Genomic DNA, 21,970 nt, shown 5'->3' on the forward strand with positions numbered 1-21,970 from the left:
ACGTGCAGATCTGTCCTTACAGAGGAGGGAGAGCTTGTACCTGAATAAAACTTGGTCTTAAAGGTGCCACTGGACTGTTTTGGATTGCTAGCTATGGGGGGGGGAAACGTGCAGATCTGCCCTCATAGCGGAGGGAGAGCTTATACCTGAAGGCGGGCCGGGGGAGGCTCTGTAACTTACCTGGCTGCTTCCTGCTCTGACTGAGGGCTGCTGGGAGCAGGGGGCGGGGCTTGTTCCATGTGCCCACCCCCTGGGCTCCTTACTGCCGGAGCTCCGCTCCTGTGCGCTCCCGCAGGAAATGACCCCTGCTTGGTGGGCATCAAGTGGTTGTAATTATGGACTTTCACAAAGGACTTGATCTTGGACCGTTTGGCAGTCGTCTTCTTGCCCAGACTGGCTGTCACTTTGCATGGGTAGCGGTCAATTCCTGCCACCAGAGCATGGTGGTATGGCCGGTCTGATGTACCATCGTCAATGTTCTTTACGATAATGGGTTTCCAGCCCGAATAACATCTGGCCAGGACAAGGACCACCTTCCCGGGTTTCATAAACTTGCCCATCTCCTCCTCTGGAGCGGATGACGGCAGATTGCCCAGACGCCAGGGCTTTTAATGGGATATGAATTGCAGGTATCTCTTGCGGGGACGGGATTATTTATGGTTTTGCTTTGACATTGTGATGTTCTGCATTATGCTTTGTAAGCCTCCTTCAGCAGTAAGAGTTGCACAACAGTGGGATCAGCTGCCTAAGGAGGTGGTGAGCTCCTCCACCCAGGCAGTCTTTAAGCAGCGGCCGGACTAACACTTGTCAGGGATGCTCTAGGTTGATCCCGCATTGTTGGACTAGATGGCCTATATGGCCCCTTCCGACTGTGATTCTATGATTCTTTGAGGCAAGGTGGGGTAATAAATATCGTATTGAATAAATTAATTACACAACAAGATTTGTTGGAGTCTGTAGCCTACAAGGAAAGGTTGAAGGGACTAGGCATGTTTAGCCTTGGAAGCAAGGAGGCGGATCTTTCCCCTTCCCTACCACTCCACTGAGCAAAGTTTGAAGACTTCCTCCAACCGAAGTGGATTTTCCTCTAACAGAAGAGCCACGTAAGTTGAAGGAAGGCTCCTTAGGCTGGAGGGAGTCTCCTTGGAGGAAAGTTAAATCCATGCTGAGAAGAATGAGGACAGATGTGAGTTCCATGCTGAGAAGAATGAGGACAGATGTGATTGTGGTCTTCAAAGACTTGGGGGAGGTCTTCATGAAAGAGGGCAAAGACTTGTTTTGGGCTGTTCCAGAGTTCGAGACTAGATCTAATGGGCTTATGTTACAGGAGGGTAGAATTCAGTTGAATATTAGGAGACCCTTCCTACTGTTAAGAGCTGTTGACAATAGAACCAATTACCAAGCAAGGTGGGAGCTTTCTCTTGCTGGAGGGCTTCAAAGAGAGGCCAGAAAGCCATCTTCTATGGACCCTTGAGCCTTGGGTTTCCAGCACTGAGCAGGGGATTGGGTTTGAAGGCCTAAAAGGCCACTTCTCAGTCTAAGATTCCATATGAAGGACCAGCAAGCAAAATAGCAGCACATGTCTCGTGAACCAGAACAGAGAAAGGGAATCGGACTCGATTCCCCTAAAAATTCACCATAGAAGAACAGGTTTAGTTGGCAAAGAAGAAGAAGAAGATGAAGAAGATGATAATGAGGAGGAGGAGATTGGGTTTATACCCCACCCTTCACTACCCAAAGGAGTTTCAGAGTGGCTTACAAACTCCTTTCCCTTCCCCTACCCACAACTAACACCCTGTGGGGTAGGTGGGGCTGAGAGAGCTCTGACAGGAACTGCTCTTTTTCAAGGACAGCTGTGTGAGAACGATGGCTTGCTCAAGGTCATCCAGCCACGTGCAAGTGGAGGAGTGGGGAATCAAACCCGGTTCTCCCAGATTAGAGTCCGCACACTTAACCACAACACCAAACTGGCTCTCTGAGGGAATTTGGTGCATTAAGGGCAGTGTGTGACCCACCAATGTGTTGTGTATTTGCCCTCAATGGGTGGGGGCGTCATAAAGGAGGCGAGGCTGCTTTGGGGAAGCACTGAAACTTATGATGCACAGCTTGAGACTGCTGCCACTTATATTCACTCTTGAAGTAGTGGTTGACCATGGACCTTTGATGAATGTCATTTAATCCAGTTCGATCCAGCATGAGCAAAGTTGGTTACTGTGCTAAGATCTTGCTGCAGAAAGCCTCTTAAAGGAGTTGGACTGTAGACAGATCTGAACCTAGGGTTGCCAGACCACCCCCCCCCGTGGGAGTTGGGGGGTCCCCTGCTGCCAGGCCTTGCCCCCCCAGCCGCTGATCAGCTGGCTTGTGGGGGGACTTACCTGGAAGAAGAAGAAGAGGAGGAGTGTCAGGTAGCCCTGTTATGGATCTGGAATGTGAAGGGGGTTTTCTTCTCCTCGTTCTCAACTCTACCCTGTCCAGCCACTGTGTGTTATCTCCAGCTTGACCTTGGAGTTTACAGCTGCAGTTACTCAGCTGGGAACCCAACGGCTTTTGCTGGCTTTGCCACTTGCTTGCTTTGTCGCACGCGCAAAGTATAATCATTGGCTTTTGCTCATTTGGGGGGGATGTTTGATTTCACTATAAGTCAGAGGCCCCTATACCAAAGGCTATTCCTGACACAAGCTGTATACGTGATCATTAGTTCTGGATCCATTAATACACACTTATCTTCTTATGAAACCTTGTGTGGTGTGACCTGGCTAACGACCCTAACCTTCACTACCCAAAGGAGTCTCAGAGCAGTTTACAATCTCCTTTCCCTCCCCACAACAGACACCCTGTGAGGTAGGTGCGGCTGAGAGAGCTCTTTCGAGAACTGCTCTTTCCAGATCAGCTCTGAGAGAGCCATGACTGACCCAAGGTCACACCAGCAGCTGCATGTGGACTAGTGGGCAACCAGACCCGGTTCTCCCAGATTAGACTCCACGCTCTTAACCACTGCACCAAACTGGAGAAAGAGAAAGGCCCAGGCCTCATCGGTGCATCACACAGGAAGTGATTTCATCACACCAGCGACATCCGGGTGACTCTCAGGTATCTGGGCAAGAATTCTATGATAGAAGTCAGTTTCACCACAGAGTTTTTTGCCCAAAGACTGGAGCATCACCTGGCTGTCACAGTGTGATGATGTCACAGGGGTCGGGGCCTTTATCTTTCTCTAGGTAAGTCCTCCCCCATCCCCTTCCAGTTGCCAGGAGGTACCTGGCGACCTTCTCTGAATCTAGCTGGGCGAAGATTGATAACGGCTTTCATTGTGCTGGTTTTCTGCTTGTGGTTCCTCCCGGTGGTTCAAAGCGAGTCGGTGCTCTTGGCCAAGCTGCGTCCAGTTAAGGAGGATAGAGGGAGGGAAATGAGCTTCGGTCTAGCAGAAGACCCCAATGGGGTACGTGACCTTGTGGGAATCTCTCCTTTCCTCTCACTCTGGAACGGAACAAGCGCTCAGACAGGGCGGCCTTTTAAGGAAGTATCTGAATTTAATAAAGCCGTCTGGGAGGGGAAAGAGACAAAGGGAGAAGATTACGAAGATGAGAGAGAGATAGGAGGGGAGGAAGAGAAAGGCCCATTACTGGCTTGATCCGGGAAAGAGCGTTCCCTTCCAGGGTCGTGGCACCCTAACTAGGGAATTAATTTAAATAGTCGAGAGCTAGGAGAGCAAGAAGATATAATGCCACTCGCAGCGAGAGGGTGGATCACCACCAGCCCCAAGCAAGTAATTTTTAACCATTCGTTACCACTAAAGGAGGAAAGAAAAACTTCTGATTATAAAAACACTTGAATCCTTTTCTACTTTTTACCGATGGTACAGGAGAAAACCTGCAACAGAATCCAATTTCCTTAAAAATAGATAAATCCTTGCGGCAGGGTTCCCCAAGCTTCTTGAGCCTGCGGGCACCACACAGGGAGGGGGGCACGGTCACCAAATGACTGCCACAGGAGGTGGACCTAGCCACAGAATGTCAGGGAGTTGGGCAAGCCATAGTTCTGATAAGAGCTGTCCTTGAAAAAGAGCCATTTCTGTCAGAGCTCTCTCAGCCCCACCTACCTCACAGGGTGTCTGTTGTGGGGAGGGGAAGGGAAAGGAGTTTGTAAACCGCTCCGAGACTCTGAGTGAAGGGTGGGGTATGAATGCAATGTCTTCTTCTTTTTCTTTTTCTTCTTCTTCTTCTTCTTCTTCTTCTTCTCAGGATACCTTTTAATTAGCATAGCCAATCAGATGCCCTACTGGACGAAAGCCCACCTAGCCCCTCCCACTTTCTAGAAGTAGTCGGTGGGCACCAGGAAAGTTGTCAGCAAGCACCATGGCACACACAGGCACTGTTCCCTCTAAGCTGAGTCAGCCTGAGCGAGCTCACAGTCTTTTAGCCTCTGGCTCAGACATTTTTGTCTCCATTCAGGGAGGCTGGCTCCAGAGCAAACTAATTCATGCAGCAGCTAAATCGCTTGCTCACCACTTTAATGCCAGCAGCTCACAAAGTAGAATTTTTGCTCACACGACTCTACAGCTTAGAGGGAGCGTTGTCCACAGGTACCATGTTGGGTGCCCCTGCCTTACAGTTCTTGGAAATGTATGGGTTGCAAGGTCCAGATTCCAGCCGTCATAGGGTTAACTTGTTTACCTTCTGTACCATTGTTTAGACTGACCTGGAAGGAAAACTGGCAGACAGCCAATGCAAGAATAGCCTGCAAAAGTAAATGCTATGGATTGGTTAATGGATTCAGGTGATTTCCTTCCAGGGGTCAAGAAGGAGGAGGATTCTCTGTTGTTGTGTGACCATGTGTTTGTAGCTGTAAGCATGTAACAATGTAGCTCTAGATAGTTCTTTTGTTTGTAGGTTTCCTGTGTACCTTTTACCCTTAGAAATAAAGATTTTTACATAGAAAGAAATGTCTCCTCTCCAGTGAAGCAAGGATCCATTGCAAACTCTGAGTATTTAAGTATTTTTGCCTATTTTCCCCAACAACAGTAACCTCCTCATTGACAGTCATTCTGGAATTCGATAGAGCGTCTTACAATGGGTCGGATCCAAATGTTGTCATTCTTGTACATGACCACTTGCACAGCTGCAGAGATGGAGATGCATATAAAACTGTGCATCTCATTGAAAACAACGCAGTGAGAATTAGGCAGATCAGCATTTAGATACACATCAGATCCAGCACATGAAGAACCATGGGATTGAAGTGAATGGATTTGTGCATTTCTAAAAGCATGATATCAGAACGTTTATCACTATTATTTTGACGTTCTGGCCCTCATACAGATATTGAAATTCACAATGGGGCCAATCACAACTGAGGTTCTGTAAACCTTGGGGCACCCCTACACTTGTGGAAAAACCCAATGGTGTTGTTTTTTTTTTAAACACTACACACTGATCTGTAGGCAGCCATTAACATTGTAAAGACTAAACAGATGAACAGTGAACAGTAGGATTAAAGAAGAAGAAGAAGAGATTGGATTTGTACCCCCTCCTTCACTACCTGAAGGAGTCTCAGAGTGGTTTCCAATCTCCTTCCCTTCCTCTCCCCTCAACAGGCACCCTGTGTGGTAGGTAGGGCTGAGAGAGCTCTTTCAAGAATTGCTCTTTCCAGAACAGCTCCGAGAGAACTTGTGACTGACCCAAGGTCATCCAGCCAGGTGCAAGTGGAGGAGTGGGGAATCAAACCCGGTTCTCCCAGACTAGAGTCCGTGGACTTAACCACTACACCAAACTGGCTCTCAGAGTTGGATTTATACCCTGTAGAGTTGGATTTATACCCTGCCCTTCACTCGGAGTCTCAGAGTGGTTTACAATCTCCTTCCCTTCCTCTCCCCTCAACAGGCACCCTGTGTGGTAGGTAGGGCTGAGAGAGCTCTGAGAGAACTCCTCGTGAGAGAACAGCTCCGAGAGAACTGGGACGGAGCCAAAACTGTGACTGGCCCAAGGTCACCCAGCAGACTGCATGTGGAGGAGTATGGAAACCAAACCCGGTTCTCCAGATTAGAGTCTGCCGCTCTTCACCACTACACGAAACTGCACAGATTTCAACGAGGGTTGATGCGTCGGAGAGGCCAGCCTGCCCTCCGTATGCTTCCTTTGTTCTCCAGCTCAAAATTTGGGCAGACTAGGCCGAGGATGCCTTTCCATCAAACCAATTAGACATGCGCTAATTTCTCCTCAGCAGCCAGCTATTAATCGGGATGTTGATCACCATTCAGACGGCAATTCTAATTGCTCTCGCCGTTCCCCCGGCAAATACGGAATCGTTATCTCTCCCCACCCCTTCCCCTCTCTTTCTAATCATCCGGGCTGCTGGAAGCAAAAGCTTTCCAAGAACTAGATACCGTCTCCATCAACGGGCGACATTCTACCTCCGGACGGAGGGTTAGCACGCTGCGTTCAGCCTGAGCTTCAGTGCGGCTTGAACGAATGCGGAGTGGCAGGCGGCCCAGCCGCCTCGAGGGATGGGGAGGGGCGATTCTGCCTCGTAAAATTATGGGAGAGGATGAAACGGAGCCGCTCAGTCCGTTATAAACCTTCTGGGGAGGGACTGGAGACATCTGACCTCTGCACCGTCATCTTGCATATATCTAAGGGCGTAGAGACCGGGCAATACGAGTTGTAAGGGAATGCGGGCGTCTCGTGGTACTTATCAAAGCGAAACATCCCCCCCCCCCCGTCAACAGCTCTTTTAGTTGTGAAATGCGCTTCATTCTCTGAAATGCCACCTTGCACTATGCATGACTATCCTTCTGGACACTGGAGGTAGAGTTGATTCGCACAGAGGAGCGGTGCTTCTTTCCTCCTGCATGTGATTATGTTCTCAAGCCGCATGACAGCACGGGGGGAGAAAAAGCCTTAAATGTCAGCCACTGATTTAACAGAGCAGTCCTCGGTGGAGTTACACCGTTCTAACTCCACTGAGGACAATGGCCTTAAAAGGGTATAGCTCCGTGCTGGATATCCCTGTTACGTCAGTGGTTCATATTAAAGGTTTCCCACAGAGCCCTGCACTTGAGGGCCGTCTTAAACACAATTTACACTGACATCAGTGGGCTAAAGCCATCGACTTCAGTGGGCTTAAAAGGGCGTCCTCCTCCTTTGGTGAGCCAGTTTGGTGTAGTGGCTAAGTGTGCGGACTCTAATCTGGGAGAACCGGGTTTGATTCCCCACTCCGCCACTTGCACCTGCTGATGTGACCTTGGGTCAGTCACAAGCTCTGGCACAGCTGTCCTGGAAAAAGAGCAGTTTGTGTCAGAGTTCTCTCAGCCCCACCCACCTCACAGGGTGTCTGTGGTGGGGAGGGGAAGGAGTTTGTAAGCCGCTCTGAGACACCAAGGGAAGGGCGGGGTATAAATCCAATCTCTTCTTCTTCTCATCTTCTTCTTCCTTAGGATGGCCCGGTTAGTTGGGAACTGCTACAACCCTTTTCACAGAGGCTGTAATTCCAGGGGATCCCCAGGTCCCACCTGGAGGCTGGCATCCCTAATGAGTCTTGATATGCACCTCATGTAGGAAATGGCCTCAAGGTTAAAGAGTACCTGGAAATAGATGCTCGGGGTCAAAACGTGCTACCTTCCAAATGGTTGCCAGGGCTCTTTTTGTAGTGGGAGCTCCTTTGCATATTAGGCATTGTTGTTGTTCAGTCGCACAGTCGAGTCCGACTCTTCGCGACCCCATGGACCATCTCCCGCCAGGCCCTCCTGTCTTCCGCTATCTTCTGAAGTTGGCTCAATTTCATGTTCGTTGCATCGATGACACTGTCTAACCATCTCATCCTTTGCTGTCCCCATCTTCTTTGACCATATTAGACGACACCCCCCCTAATGTAGCCAATCCTCCAAGAGCTTACAGAGCTCTTCTTACAGGGGCTACTGTAAGCTCTTGGAGGATTGGCTACATTAGGGGGGGGGTGTCGCCTAATATGCAAAGGAGCTCCTGCTACAAAAAGAGCCCTGGTTTGTACTGTTTTATTTGACTTCATATTTATTATGCTCAGGCATGCCTGAGAACTTCGAATGCAAACACAGCCACCAGATGAACTTACCTGGATTGAACTTTCTCCCTTGCGCACGGGGTGAGCTTCTGAGCAGATAGCCTTGAAGGATTTTGCTGAAATGCAGCTTAAGCTCTGTGCTGAGCAGCTTTGTGCCTGTCCATCAGCCACTAGTGCTACAGGGCCAGATCGGGCTTTGGTAATAAGTGACAGATAAGTGGTGGCTCGTGGCCGCTTTTGCACTTGTGGAGTCCACAGGCTAGGACAGGGATCCCCCAACCCTTTTGAGCCTGCAGGCATCTTTGGAATTGTGACATATTGTGGTGCGCGCAGCCACAAAATGGCTACCACAAAATGGCAGCCGTAGGAGGCAGAGCCAGCCACAAAATTGCTGCCACAGCTTACCTTCAGTCACACAGTGAAGATCCTTGTGCTGTAGTGGAAGCTCCTGCCGAGGCCAAGTTTTTAAAAAGATCTGCTTAGCCAATCAAATCTCCAGGACTCAATAAAAAGCATAATGGGGCAAAAGCCCCGCCCTGCCCCATCCACATTCTAAAACCACTTGGTGGGTCTCAGGAAAGTTGTTGTTAGGCACCACGTTGGGGAACCCTGGGGTAGAACTTTGTAATCATCAGAGTAGAGGCATGCATCCACTGTGGTCGTGGTCATATGATTACATTGATCCCATCGTCAAGCATGGCCGCGGTGGCTCAGAGGTTAAGACGTGGAGCTGCAGACCAGAAGGTCTGTAGTTCGGCAGTTCGAGACCCGAGTGTCGCATGATGGCATGAGCTCCCATCTCTGGCCCCAGCTCCTGTCAGCCTAGCAGTTTGAAAGCAAGAAATTGCAAGTAGATAAATAGGTACCGCTTCGGTGGGGAGGTAACAGCGTTCTGTGCACCTCGGCGTTTAGTCATGCCGGCCACATGACCACGGAGAAGTCTTCGGACAGCGCTGGCTCTTCGGCTTGGAAACAGAGATCAGCACCGCCCCCTAGAATCGGATTCGACTAGCTTTCGAGCAAGGGAAACCTTTACCTTTACATCGTCAAGCATGGAATCAATCACACGTCTTCTTCTCTTTGTTGGACGCATCTTTTAAATGACTGACCCTGGGCACGTCACAATTGCCTGCCTGTTGTGCCTGAGCCAACTGCAGCATCTGTTTGCTATCACGAGAAATGATTGCATGATGAACTAGGTTCAAGGGCAGATAACCAAGGCGCATGCAGGTATCTATGTAGTAATTAGAAGAAGAAGAAGAGGAAGCTCCTGCTTCCGACCTTCGATGGGGCACCTTTGGTGCCAGCTTCGGAGGTTAGGAGCTTGGGTGTGCTCCTGGACTCCACCTTAATGATGGAGGCCCAGGTGGCGGCCACTGCCAGATCGGCCTTTTATCATCTTCGGCTGGTACGGCAGTTGGTTCCTTTCCTGGACCACAACGACCTAGCTACAGTGATCCATGCAACGGTCACCTCGAGGCTAGACTACTGTAACGCTCTCTACATGGGGCTGCCTTTGTTGCAAATCTGGACGCTGCAGCTGGTGCAGAATGCTGCAGCCAGGTTGTTGGTGGGTGTCCCGAGTTGGGAGCACACCTGACCTGTGCTGAAAGCGCTGCACTGGCTGCTAATAGCATACCGGATTCACTTCAAAGTGCTGGCTGCTAATAGCATACCGGATTCGCTTCAAAGTACCTTTAAAGCCCTACATGGCCAGGGTCCGACTTACCTGAGGGACCGCATTTCCCCACATATTCCCCAAAGAGCACTTCGGTCGGGGTCACAACACCGGCTGGTGACCCCGGGCCCTAAGGAGGCCAGGCCTGCGGCAACAAGGGCCAGGTCCTTTTCAGTGGCGGCTCCTATCTGGTGGAACGAGCTCCCGGAGGAGATCAGGGCCCTGCGGGACCTCGTGCAGTTCTGCAGGGCCTGTAAGACGGAGCTCTTCCGCCAGGCCTTTGAGTAGGAGCCGCCACTGCCACGACCATCACCGTGCCATTACAGAGCAATGCCGCCGGTGGGCCGGGTAACATCAGAACAGAACAGAGAACCTTTATTTGGCATACCATAGATAAATCAAACAGGGGAGAGTTTAAGGGTAGGTACAAAGAACAACATCAATCAAAATTCCCAATATCTCAAAAACACAAAACAGTCCTAACATGGTTTACAAGATTTACAGAGTATTACTCTTGACTTCCATACATAGGTCAAAAATTCTGCGACAAATAGTGTTGTTGCTGGACTCTTGTCTGCTAGGAAAAAAGATAAGTCCCTATCCAGAAAGTCTCTCTGCATAGGGAAGAGAGGACGAATCAAGATATTGCGCATAGCGGAATATTTAGGACAGCGAAAAAGAATGTGGGTAACAGAATCGGGTTCCCCAAGATTACAGTTGCAGAGTCTATCCTTATACGGGACACCCCTGTATCTACCTGAGACCACTACTGAAGGGAAAAGGTTGAACCTTGCAAGCATAAAAACCCTCCTAAAAACTGGGATTGTCAGATTAGCAATATACGGTACCATAGATGTATGTAGGGGAAGGAGGGGTAATGAATAGGTAGAGCAGACCCCAAGACTACCGGCATTAATGATCTGCGCCTCTATATCCCACATTCTCCTCTTGACCACCTGCAAGATTGCGACCTCACCACAGTTATAGAGGGATTCCAGGTCAATACCTAGGGTACCCATCTTTTTCACTATGGCCTGTGACCACTCTGATATATAGGGGTCAGTTAAAAGTTGGGCCATTAGGCTAGCAGGGGGAGATCGAAAGTAAAGCCGAAGCCAATATTTGATCGTAATGATCCAAGCCCGAGATTCTACCAAGTGAAGACCCAGCTCCTTGTAAAGAGCAAAGAGTGACACTGAGTTGGAAACACCAAGAATCCTACGCAAAAAGCTGGAGTAAATGCTCTCAACTCTCTTATTGAAAGACTGGATCCAAACAGGGATCCCGTATAGCAGACGAGATATAACAATTGCTTGGAACATCTTAAGCGCAGCCGGTACAAATTGGTTGCGCTTTTGGAAAAAAAACCGAATTAGGGCTGCAGCCTTATTCTTAGCCATAGTCAGGGAGTGGGGTAACATCAATTTACGGCCCTAGTCCTCCCCTGCTGTTATACAAGTTGTTGGGAGTTTTTATTCTTGCATCCGATGAATTGAATTTTAACTGTTTTATCCATTTATATTGTATGCACTACGTGCCCTATGTAAGCCGCGCTGAGCCTACTCGCGGGGAGGGCGGGGTATAAATGCAATTAAATAAATAAATAAAATAAATATGTATCACTAGAATTCAAGTCATAATGGCTTTATGTAGTCTGAAGGTGTCGTACTGTATAGCTCAGAAGAGAAGCTGTAGCTAACTGGACATTGTCCATAGGTCACAAGCTCTTTTTCCGCTACTGGCCTCAAAACTGGTGGTTGCGGAGGAAAGAGCCGTGAAGTCACAGGCGACTTATGGCAATCCCTGGCAGTTTTCAAGGCAAATGATGTTCGGAGCTGGTTTGCCAGTGCCTGTCTCATGTAGACAAAACAAGGGGGGAAACATCAGGAGGACTGATACGCTGCACTGAAGCGCTTGATAGCCGGGAGGCCACTGATTAAAAGAGATTTCCTAGACCAGGGGTGTCAAACATGCAGCCCGGGGGCCATATGAGGCCCCCGGAGAGCTTCCATCAGGCCCACAGTGGAACAGGCCATCTCCTGCTTCCAGTTCTGCTGCTGCTGCTGCTGCTGTTGCATCATCGCTTGCTTTGCCGGACTCTCTTAATCACTCAGCCATTCCATGTTTTAACCTGGGGCCTGGACTCAGAACTCTGAGCATGAGATTTCTGTGGTGAATGTCAATAAATCAAAAGTAGGTTTGCAGCTTACAGAGCTCATGTTTTAAGCACGTTTTTATTTTAAGTTTTTTTAAAAAACCCTTTGTGTTTGTGTCCTTTATAAAGTTTATATCTCCGCTACCTGGCATTACATTTTAGGACACACGTGGCCCGGCCCAACAAGGTCTCATTTATGTCGGATCCAGCCCTCGTAACAAACGAGTTTGACACCCCTGTCCTGGACCATTGGTTCCGACTTGAATTTTGATCTCCACATCAAAAGGGAGATGTGGCTTTGAATAAGAGGACAGAAACACGTTTACATGGCTAGGATACATATTGCTGCATAACTTCCAAATGTTGATCTATTATATAAATTTGTCATATTGAGAACTTGGGAACTAGTACCGTGACATGGTAACCTTGATTGATATCTCATGATTTTTTGCATTTTGAGAGTTTGGGAACTTTGTGTGTTACGTTGTAACTCTGGCTTGGAGATGTTGACTTTGTATTAAAATCCTTTTGGAGTTGGTATAAGAAAACCTTGATAACTGAATATTTGTTAAGAATATACACTGGTATTTGAAAACATTTCTTTAAGGGCATTGATATCAGACTTGTTAATGGCATTCACAGTGTTCATTTGTTTTTGATAATTGCCTGTCCCATAGCAGCTGTGGACTTCCCTGGTGGTCTCCCATCCAAGAACTGACGAGGGCTGGCCCTGCTTAGCTTCCAAGGTCTAAAAAGACCACACTTCCCTGCGCCATCCAGGTCAGGGTACAAGTTCCTGTAGACCATGTTTTTTAATATCCGTTAGGACTTACCGTAGGGAGTTATCTTTTCTTTGTCATCTCAACCAGGGACAGCTATTCTGGTTTCGAACTAGTATCCGGGGATCGTATTAGACGAGATGAATAGACTAGGGTTGAATCCAGGCTTCAATGGACGCTTATAGTGTCTAGCAATCCCTGCCGTGTTGTAGAGTGGAGCAGGCTTATTATGGACCGAGTACGTGCGCCTGTTATTTAGTGAGGCAAATTTTCCTGCCGGCCCTCCGAGGAAATGAAGGGAAAGCCCGAGGGTCCAATTCCGAGTGACTGTTCTTTCCTTAAGCGAAAAAACATTGGTTTGAAATTCACTCTGGACAAGCCTAGTTTAGCATGCCGACCGGCACTGTTTGCGAAAGAAAGCCCAGTTCTCTCATAAACTGAAAATTTGGGGGCAGGGTGTGTGTGTGGGGGAAACAACTCTTCAAATTAAACTAATTCCTTGCTGGGAGTAAGAATATCCGACGTTTCTGTGTGCCAGGACATATTTTCGCGTCGGGTGAGAGCAGGCAGGCAGGGTCCCAAAGACAAATATCTCTCTAACCACAGGAAATTGCTTCGTAAAACTTCTCAGCTGTATTCTCCCACAGAATTCTTTCAGCTGACTTGAAATGGCGGGAGGCGGGGAATCCAACTCCATTTCAGCTTTTCTAGCCCAGTCATGATTCCACGATTCTGAGTACTATATACGAAGAACGGTCTAGGAAAAACTGAGCCTCCCCCTCAGAAGCACATCATGCCAGGGCCCCAAAACTTTTTGAGCCTGGTTGACGTGACTACAAAATGGCTGCCACGGAAGGCGGAGACAACCACGAAGTATCAGGAAGTGAGGTCATGCATAACTCTAATAGTAACCCTTCAACATTTTCAGACGAAAGTTCCACTTGACCAGATGCCTTTTCAAACGGACATGCATGCACACAGCTTACCTTCAGTGACACAACGAAGATCCTTCCGTTATGGTCAAAGCAACTTTTAAAAGATCTTCTCAGCCGATCAGATCTCCAGTGGCCAGTTTAAAGCCTGTGGCATACTCCCAAACTGCTGAGGAGTTTGTGTGCACATGTGTGAAAGAAACAGCCAGATAGGAAGGACTCTTTTAAGCCTGGTTGTCACCCAGCAACAACTGGATTCACACACACACACACACACTTGGGCCATTCCATATGGTTGCTTGTTTCACACACAGCAGCCAATGTGGTTACATCTTGTTCATTGTATGCCAAATTTCCTTCATGGATGTTAGTAAAGGTAAAGGTTCCCTTGCTCGAAAGCCAGTCGAATCCGACTCTAGGGTTGCGGTGCTCATCTCCGTTTCAAAGCCGAAGAGCCAGCGTTGTCCGAAGACGTTTCCGTGGTCATGTGGCCGGCATGACTAAACACCAACGCGCACGGAACGCTGTTACCTTCCCACCGAAGTGGTACCTATTTATCTACTTGCAATTTCTTGCTTTCGAACTGCTAGGTTGGCAGGAGCTGGAACTAGAGACGGGAGCTCACTCCGTCATGCGGCACCCAGGTCTCGAACTGCTGAGCTACCGACCTTCCACAGCCTGCAGTTCAGCGTCTTCACCACTTGAGCCACCGCAGCTCCTTCATGGATATTGTTTCCAAGTTTAAAAAAAAAATATGAGACTGTTATTTAAGAAGAACGTCCACCTGTCTGTGTTGCTGTATGTACATGTGCCAAAACATGTCCCAGTTGCCCTCTGTAAAATAGACAATGTGCCATGATGCCCATGTGGGAAACGATCATAAGAGTACCATAGATTACATCGAGTTTCTGGGTATAGTCCCTTTCATTTTACTGCGACCACGGCCTGCTCTAAATGTTGTCTATGTCATGTGGAGTTTCTTCTGTTTTCACATGATGCATTTGTTGTCCATTTATAAAGGGTATCACTTGCAACGGCTGTGCTGGTTTTTGCTGGTGACCTAAGAAACCCACCACAAGAATTCTGTGACGATTTGACAGGATCTTCTTTGGCCCGCCGAATTCTGTAAACTTATTTCTTATACTGCAGACACCTGTGGTACACAGGTTTTGGGGGAGGTTCTTTCAGATATGCGCAGCACTTTATCACCTGGAGGAACCCGAGCTGTTATTATTATATTGCCTTAAATATGCTGCGTTATGTAGTTTAAAATCAGACTACCAGTTCCCTCCAGACCTACCTTTTGATTATTTGAAAGCACTTTGTTATCGCAGTTTGACAGATGCTCCTTGTTCGCCTCAGCAGTCAGCCTAGTTTAGAGTTGGGGTAGCTTAACTCGAATGTGAGCAGACAACTAGTCAACCGTGGGAGTTCCAGTCCCACACGTTTCTGCTCGACATACTTCCGTCATGAGGGCAACCATTCACTCACGGGGTGGGGGGATTAAAGAATACAGCAGGGGTCCCCAACAAAGCTCCCTCCAAGCTGTGGAGTCTTGTGAGCAAAAATTCTACTTTGTGAGCTACTGGCCTTAAAGTTGTGAGCGAGCGATTTGGCTCCTGCATCAATTAGTTTGCTCTGGAGCCATCCTTCCTGAGCTGAGGCAAAAAATGTGTGAGCCGGAGGCTAAAAAACTGTGAGCTAGCGCACACTAACTCAGCTTAGAGGGAACACTGGTCCCCAATATGGTGTCCTTGGGTTGCCATGGCACCCGTTGAAAACTTTTATGGCACCCACCAAGTGTTTTTAGAAAGTGAGTAGGGCCGGGGGGTGGGGTTTTGTCAAGCAAGGCTTCTGATTGGCTGTGAAGCTTTTTTTGTTTTTTTTTTAAAAAAAGTGTCGCTTTGGCAACAGCTACCACCACAGCATAAAAATATTCACTGTGTGACTAAAGGTAAGCTGGGGCAGCCATTTTGAGGCTGGCTACATTGAGCTGCGGTGGCTCAAGTGGTTAAGACGCTGAACTGCAGGCTGTGGAAGGTCAGTTGTTCAGCAGTTTGAGACCCGAGTGTGCTGCATGACGGAGGGAGCTCCCGTCTCTAGTTCCAGCTCCTGCCAACCTAGCAGTTCGAAAGCAAGAAATTGCAAGTAGATAAATAGGGACCACTTCGGTGGGAAGGGAACAGCGTTCAATGCGCCTTGATGTTTAATCATGCCGGCCACATGACCGCGGAAACGTCTTCGGACAGCGCTGGCTCTTCGGCTTTGAAATGGAGATGAGCACCGCAACCCTAGAGTCGGATTCGACTGGCTTTCGAGCAAGGGAACCTTTACCTTTACATCTTTTATGGCAGCCATTTTGCCCCCCATACTCTGTCAGAATTCCAAAGGTTCCTTCAGGTTCAAAAAGTTTACCCCAGAGTGAGAGCCCACCGGGCTGTTTGTGAAACCTGCTCCCTAACACCAGTGGACCCCCCCACCCCCCAATCCATTAATTTTGTCACAAAGAAAACAATTGTTGCCGCTAAGAATGGAGCCAATCCTTATGTGAAGGAGCCAAGTTTTGTTTCTCTGTCACGCTTGAAAGTGAGACTGGGATATTCAAACTGAGTGGAACAACAGCCTGTGGTTTTCTCGAGCCCAAACCAGGATTAAACCCGGGCCGTGTGAAAACCAAGAGCTTTTGAAGTTTGTTCCTGGAAGCTGTTACATCTGAATTAAAGAGAAAAGAGTGCATTATAGTATTGCATTTAGCAAAAAATAAATACATCACATTTCACCAGAAAATATTTTATGGTTGTCTGTGTCTAGCATACATGTCCCCCCCAAAAAAAAGAACACCAAGCAAGTCAGGTGCTGAGGAAAACACCTGTGTTACACTAGCATTTCTCAGAACAAAACCATAATGTGTGAGCATGATGAACATATGAGCACTAGGGCTGCCAGGCCCGGACTGGTCAAACAGCAGGAGATGGGGAGGCAGGACTATGGGTAGGTGGGAGGGTGTCAGCTGACAGTGTGATACCACTTCTCGGAAAACTTAGAAACGACGTCATGCCTTTCAAGGAATTAGTTGAAACTCTATGGTAAAACTATAGAATTTTGGTGATTCCTAGAGAGGACGGATGTCACTTCCGGGGAAAACGTGGAATGGACACTCAAAAAAAGTTTTATTTCTCTTCTGCTGCCGCTGTGGCAGCTCTAATGTGTACCCATTATAAAACACATGTGTAAAAGTTGATTTGGGCCAGGTTCACCGATGAGCATGCATGCGTGCAGGTACTTAGAAATGCGTATTCCTTTGTCAGGGGTCGTTTCGTAGAAAAAGAGCTAGGGGAACTCATTAGCATAACTCATTAGCATATGTCACACCCCCTGACATCACCGGAAGTGTGTCATAAGGCCACACCCCCTGACATCACTGGAAGTATGTTATAAGGCCACACACCCTGCCCCCAATGGTCCCGGCCGCCGCCGCCGGCCTTGCAGGTCCACTGCCGAGCCCCATGAGGGGCCCGGCATTGGACCTGCAAGACCAGCGGGAGTGCAAGGAAGCCCCGCGAAGGCCCTCCCTGGCCCCAGGTAGGCAGGGGTGGGGAGAGGCAGGGAGGAAGCAACTTACCCTCCCTCTTCTCCTGCCTCCTCCTGTCTGAATGAGGGCTGGAAGTGGGGCGGGCGGAAGCAGGGGGCGGGGCTTCATCATGTGCCCCACCCCCCTGTACCTCACCCAGGGAAACTGTGATCCCCCGCGATCCCCCCCGAAATGACCTCTGTCCTTTGTGCATTTCTTCGTATACTTGCCACAGGGAAACACCAGTGTACCACTGGTGTTTTCTTCAGCAGTCCCAGTGTACAGAGCGGCTCTCGGAATCTGGGTCAACGAGGAGTAGAATTCCAACGCGGAGGATCCATCTTGCGTAGCAGAAGGTCACCAGAAGCACCAGCCGCCTCCCAACCTGGCTTTGTGCGTCGCAGAAGAGAAATGTCTGCGCGTTGCCAGGAAATCACCCTCACGCTGTGTCTGGTTTAGCAGATCTGGACGCAGGAGGGGAAAAAACAACCCAAGCTGACTGGACCAGCTGTACACTGTGAACTGTGTTTGCGCTCTACTAAGACGCCAGGCAATGGGAGACTTGATTGAGGGGGATTCAGGCTTGCCAGTCCTGGGCACGTTTTAGAAGCCTTTCACCCAAATGTTCATCTGGGCCCTGATAACACAATATGGTGAAGGGAGTCACATGGGCAGAGCAGGCCGCTCTGCGCTGCCGAGAAGCGACAGGCAGCCAGAGAGGAAGGACGGGGACAGCGTTTCTCCTTGTCAGAGAGATGTGCGCACTGCGCATCAGCCGTGAATGTATTTTGAGCCTCTAAGAGCACAGAGGCTGCTCCTGGCTCTTCCCAGAAAGGTAATTTGAGGCAGGGTGAGTCTTTTTAGCTCCTATTGCTTCATTTTGTGATGTACTTTGAGCTGATCTCTGACACGGCAAACGTGCTTTTAAATTATGGACCTGCCACCGTACGTGTGCCGTCGGATTTTTCGGGATTCGCAACGAGAGTGTGATTTTGACTTTCGTTAACTCGTTTGCAAATCTGGGTCAGCAGCAGGAGGAATCAGCGGAAAACGTTGTGCCCCGTATGTCACACTTCTCCTCTGGACTGATCTTATAGCTTCCTGAGCAAAGAGAAGAGGAAATTTCTAAAACTTGACCAGGGAGAAGAGGTTTCCCTTGAAAAAAAGTACTTCTTTGACTAGGTTGGTAACTGTGTCCCTCCCTTCTTTCCTGTGTGGCCCAGAGATTTATTGTTTACCTGTTAATAGGAAGCAAGAAGGGGCTCTGGTTCAGTGCTAGAGCGCTGGCTTGGCATGCAGAAGGTCCCAGCAGGCCCATAGCTGCAGTGGAGCTTTTGGGGGCTCCGCCCCCTTTCTTAAAGACACAGCCCCACAAGAAATTCTTCTGTAAAGGCTTTTTTAAAGGAGTGTGCTCCTTTAAGCAGAGTGGGGGTGCGGTAGTCGACTAATCCCCACACGGAGCAAGGGGGTTGGAGTAGGTGACCTCTAGGATCCCTTCTAACTCTGTGTCAAGAAACTGGTCTCCTTTAATAGAGTTTTTTTCTGCTGAAATGTTAGCTTTCTTGACTCGAGAAGTCATCACTTCCACCGGCCACCTTATTATGCCAGCTTAACTTGCAGCAGCTGAGAACTGTCATCTGAAGTTGGTGACAGCTTGCAATTTAGAGATCATTTCTGGTAGCAGCTTTCTGTTGACTAAGTGGCTTTTCTTTCTGCACTTTCAGCCCCGCTAGAAAAAAAATTGCCCGACAAGCCACAATATCCTGGCTACAGGCCTGGGTCCCAGGTTCAGTCCCTGGTATCTCCAGTGAAAAGGACCAGGCAGGAGGTGATGGGAAAGACCTCTGCCTGAGACCTTGGAGAGCTGCCGCCGGTCTGAGTAGACAATACTGACTTTGATGGACCAAGGGTCTGATTCAGTAGAAGGCAGTTTCATGTGTTCGTGTCCAATATAAACTCAGGTTATCTTGGAGCGCAGGCACCAGTCCCCGATGTGATGATGTCACTTCTGCATGACATCATCACATTGGGGCCGTCCCCGCTCCCTCTGGAACACCCTCCAGAGTCCCCCGCTGGGGACTTGGAGGGACCTGGCACCCCTAAACGGCCCTCACCAGTCAACATCCTGGCTGCAGCATTCTGCTCCAGTTGAAGTATCCAAACGCTTTTCAAGGGCAGCCCCCCATGGAGTGCCTTGCAGTAGTCTGATCTAGACGTCATCAGGGCATACCACACAGCAGCCAGATCTTTTCCTCTCAAGAAAGGCTGCGACTGACTAACTAGTCATAGCTGATGAAAGGCACTCCCGGCCACAGCCGTCATGTGGTCATCCAGCAGTAGTCCCAGGTCAGCAGTATCCCAAACCAATGTACCTGTTCCCTAAAGGGGAACTGCAACCCCACCCAGCCCAGGAGACACCTTAAACCCCGGGACAGTGCTCCCAATCACAGTGGTGTTTCCATCTCGTTGGGATTAAGTGCCGGTTTATTAGCTGGCATCTGCTCCAAAACTGCCTATGCACTGATAGTAGAGGTAAAGGTAAAGGTTTCCCTTGCTCGAAAGCCAGTCGAATCCGACTCTAGGGTGTGGTGCTCATCTCCGTTTCCAAGCCGAAGAGCCAGCGCTGTCTGAAGACGTTTCCGTGGTCATGTGGCCGGCATGACTAGAGGCCGAGGCGCACGGAACACTGTTACCTTCCCACGAAAGCAGTACCTATTTATCTACTTGCAATTTCTTGCTTTTGAACTGCTAGGTTGGCAGGAGCTGGAACTAGAGACAGGAGCTCATTCTGTCATGCGGCACACTCGGGTCTCAAACTGCTGAACTACCGACCTTCCGGTCATGTCTTAACCACTGATCCACCGCAGCCCCATAATACACAACCATTATTTCACCATATGATGGGTACACTCTTGGTGGAGATGCACGCAAAAGCCTGTTCTTGTGAATGTGGATCCTCGCACATTCTGCCCTCGACAAGATACTTGGCTGGAAGAACAATGTGGTCAGCACCTATTAACTTTTCATCCTATGGCAAACAAACCCTTGACGATGGCAGGACTATCCAGGACATTTCAAACATCAGTCAAGTTTCAGGATCGGCTTGTCAAAATATGTGTAGGGGTTTTGGTGTGGTGACTAGGAGTGCAGACCCTAATCTGGGAGACCTGAATTTGATTCCCCACTCCTCCACATGCAGCTGCTGGCGTGACCTGGGGTCAGTCACAAGTTCTCTCAAAAGCAGTTCTCTCAAGGGCAGTCCTCAGGAGAACTCTCTCGGCCTCACCTACCTCGCAGGGTGTCTGTTGTGAGGAGGGGAAGGGAAAGGAGATTGTGAGCCACTTTGAGACTCCTTCAGGTAGTGAAGAGTGGGGTATAAATCCAATCTCCTTCTTCTTAAAACCAGAGACTATGTAAGAAATGTTATGTTGAGCAGGCCTTAAGATATTTGAGTAAGATGGGGATATGTATCACACCTGTTAAGTCGCTCACTTAACAAAGTAGTCGGAGAGTGATTCAGCAAAGATTCAGCTTTATTCAACAACTCAAACACAACTCCAACACAGATCAACACGAATAGCCAGAACAGCCTTTACCTTGCAGCTGTTCTGCTTTTAAACTCTCCCGGATAATGTAGCCACGCCTACTATACAAATACCAACCAATTAGGTTGTCTACATAAGGACCAATCACGGATGTTCCCGCTCAGGGCGCTTGCTGGTACTTGATTGGCTAGTTCTTCCTGGGCTACCAATATGATTGGAGGGATTTGGATCCTAGCCCAGGACGAAGCTTCACATGGTGTTTCAATAGGGTGATTCACATATAGTTTGCCTTGCATTGAATACACCACAACACCTTGAACCTATTTTTGAAAGCTTGTCTCCTTAATGGTGGTGGTCGTAGAAAGTGCCACCAGGTCGCAGCTGATGAAGGGTTGCCCCGTAGGATTTTCAAAGCACAAGACAGAGTCGGATCGCCATTGCCTGCCTCTACTTAGCAACCATAGACTTCCTTAGTGGTCTCCCATCCCACTAGCAACCAGGGCCAGCCCTGCTTGGCTTCCGAGATCTGATGAGGTATCCATGCAGGTCAAGGCATTCTTCTTACTGACATTATTAATGCTACGTTAGACTATAGGCCATCCTCTAAGAATGATTATGTGCCCAAGTCAGCATTCTCCTCGGGTTCAGGATGCCCCCAAGGTACAGGATCCAGACTCATACATCAGGAATATTGATTTTGGACCATCTCTCGCCAACAGCTCCTGTGAACCCCGCATCTTACATACCTCAGTCCTTTCTCATGATGCTGCAACCTGCTTTCTTTGGGAGGGGAAAGACCGTAAGGCAGAACCTTTCTATTCTGGCCGCGATGGTTTGGTTCCTCCTCCCCGCCAAGTTTTATTTTTGTAAATGGACAGGTCAATTTATCTGTCTCGGGAAATGTAGGAAAGGGGGACGGGAGGGGGGGATGGAGGAAGACCCGGGGAACCTTCCCGGTTCCCGACCGCAAAAGACCGCAGACCCCACCCCCACGGCGACAATACGACAACCCGTTTATTTGACTAATTCTTTCACCGCTTGTCAAAGAGCAGACTTGTGTTTTGTGGTAACAAACAAGCTTTTCCCCTCTTTCATTTCTTCTCTGGCAAACTGGGGCAGGAGCGCTCGTGGGGGGGGGGGCAGGCAGTCCTTGCTAACTGTTATGATGTTTGCTGTCAAACTCATTTATTTATGCAAGTGCTGTGGAAGAGCCCCGGGCGGATAAGCAGCCATGAAAGATTTCAGAGCCCTGGTGTGGGGTCATGAAAGGGAAAGA

The 21,970-nt window shown here is 48.9% G+C and overlaps 2 protein-coding genes across 2 annotated transcripts in view; one reads left to right on the forward strand and one right to left on the reverse strand.

The window, feature by feature from the left end:
- The window catches only part of LOC107120662 (60S ribosomal protein L27-like), an 896-nt gene extending 336 nt beyond the window's left edge, over positions 1-560 (reverse strand). The window contains exon 1 of the mRNA XM_015423421.1: positions 310-560. Coding sequence (XP_015278907.1) covers positions 310-560 — 251 coding nt within the window. The remainder of the gene's footprint in view (positions 1-309) is intronic.
- Positions 1-21,970, forward strand: part of LOC107120661 (fibrocystin-like) — a 212,548-nt gene that overhangs the window by 150,179 nt on the left and 40,399 nt on the right.

The sequence above is a fragment of the Gekko japonicus genome, unplaced genomic scaffold (assembly GCF_001447785.1).
Source record: "Gekko japonicus isolate JY-2015 unplaced genomic scaffold, Gekko_japonicus_V1.1 scaffold1988, whole genome shotgun sequence".
NCBI classification, from domain to species: Eukaryota; Metazoa; Chordata; class Lepidosauria; order Squamata; family Gekkonidae; genus Gekko; species Gekko japonicus.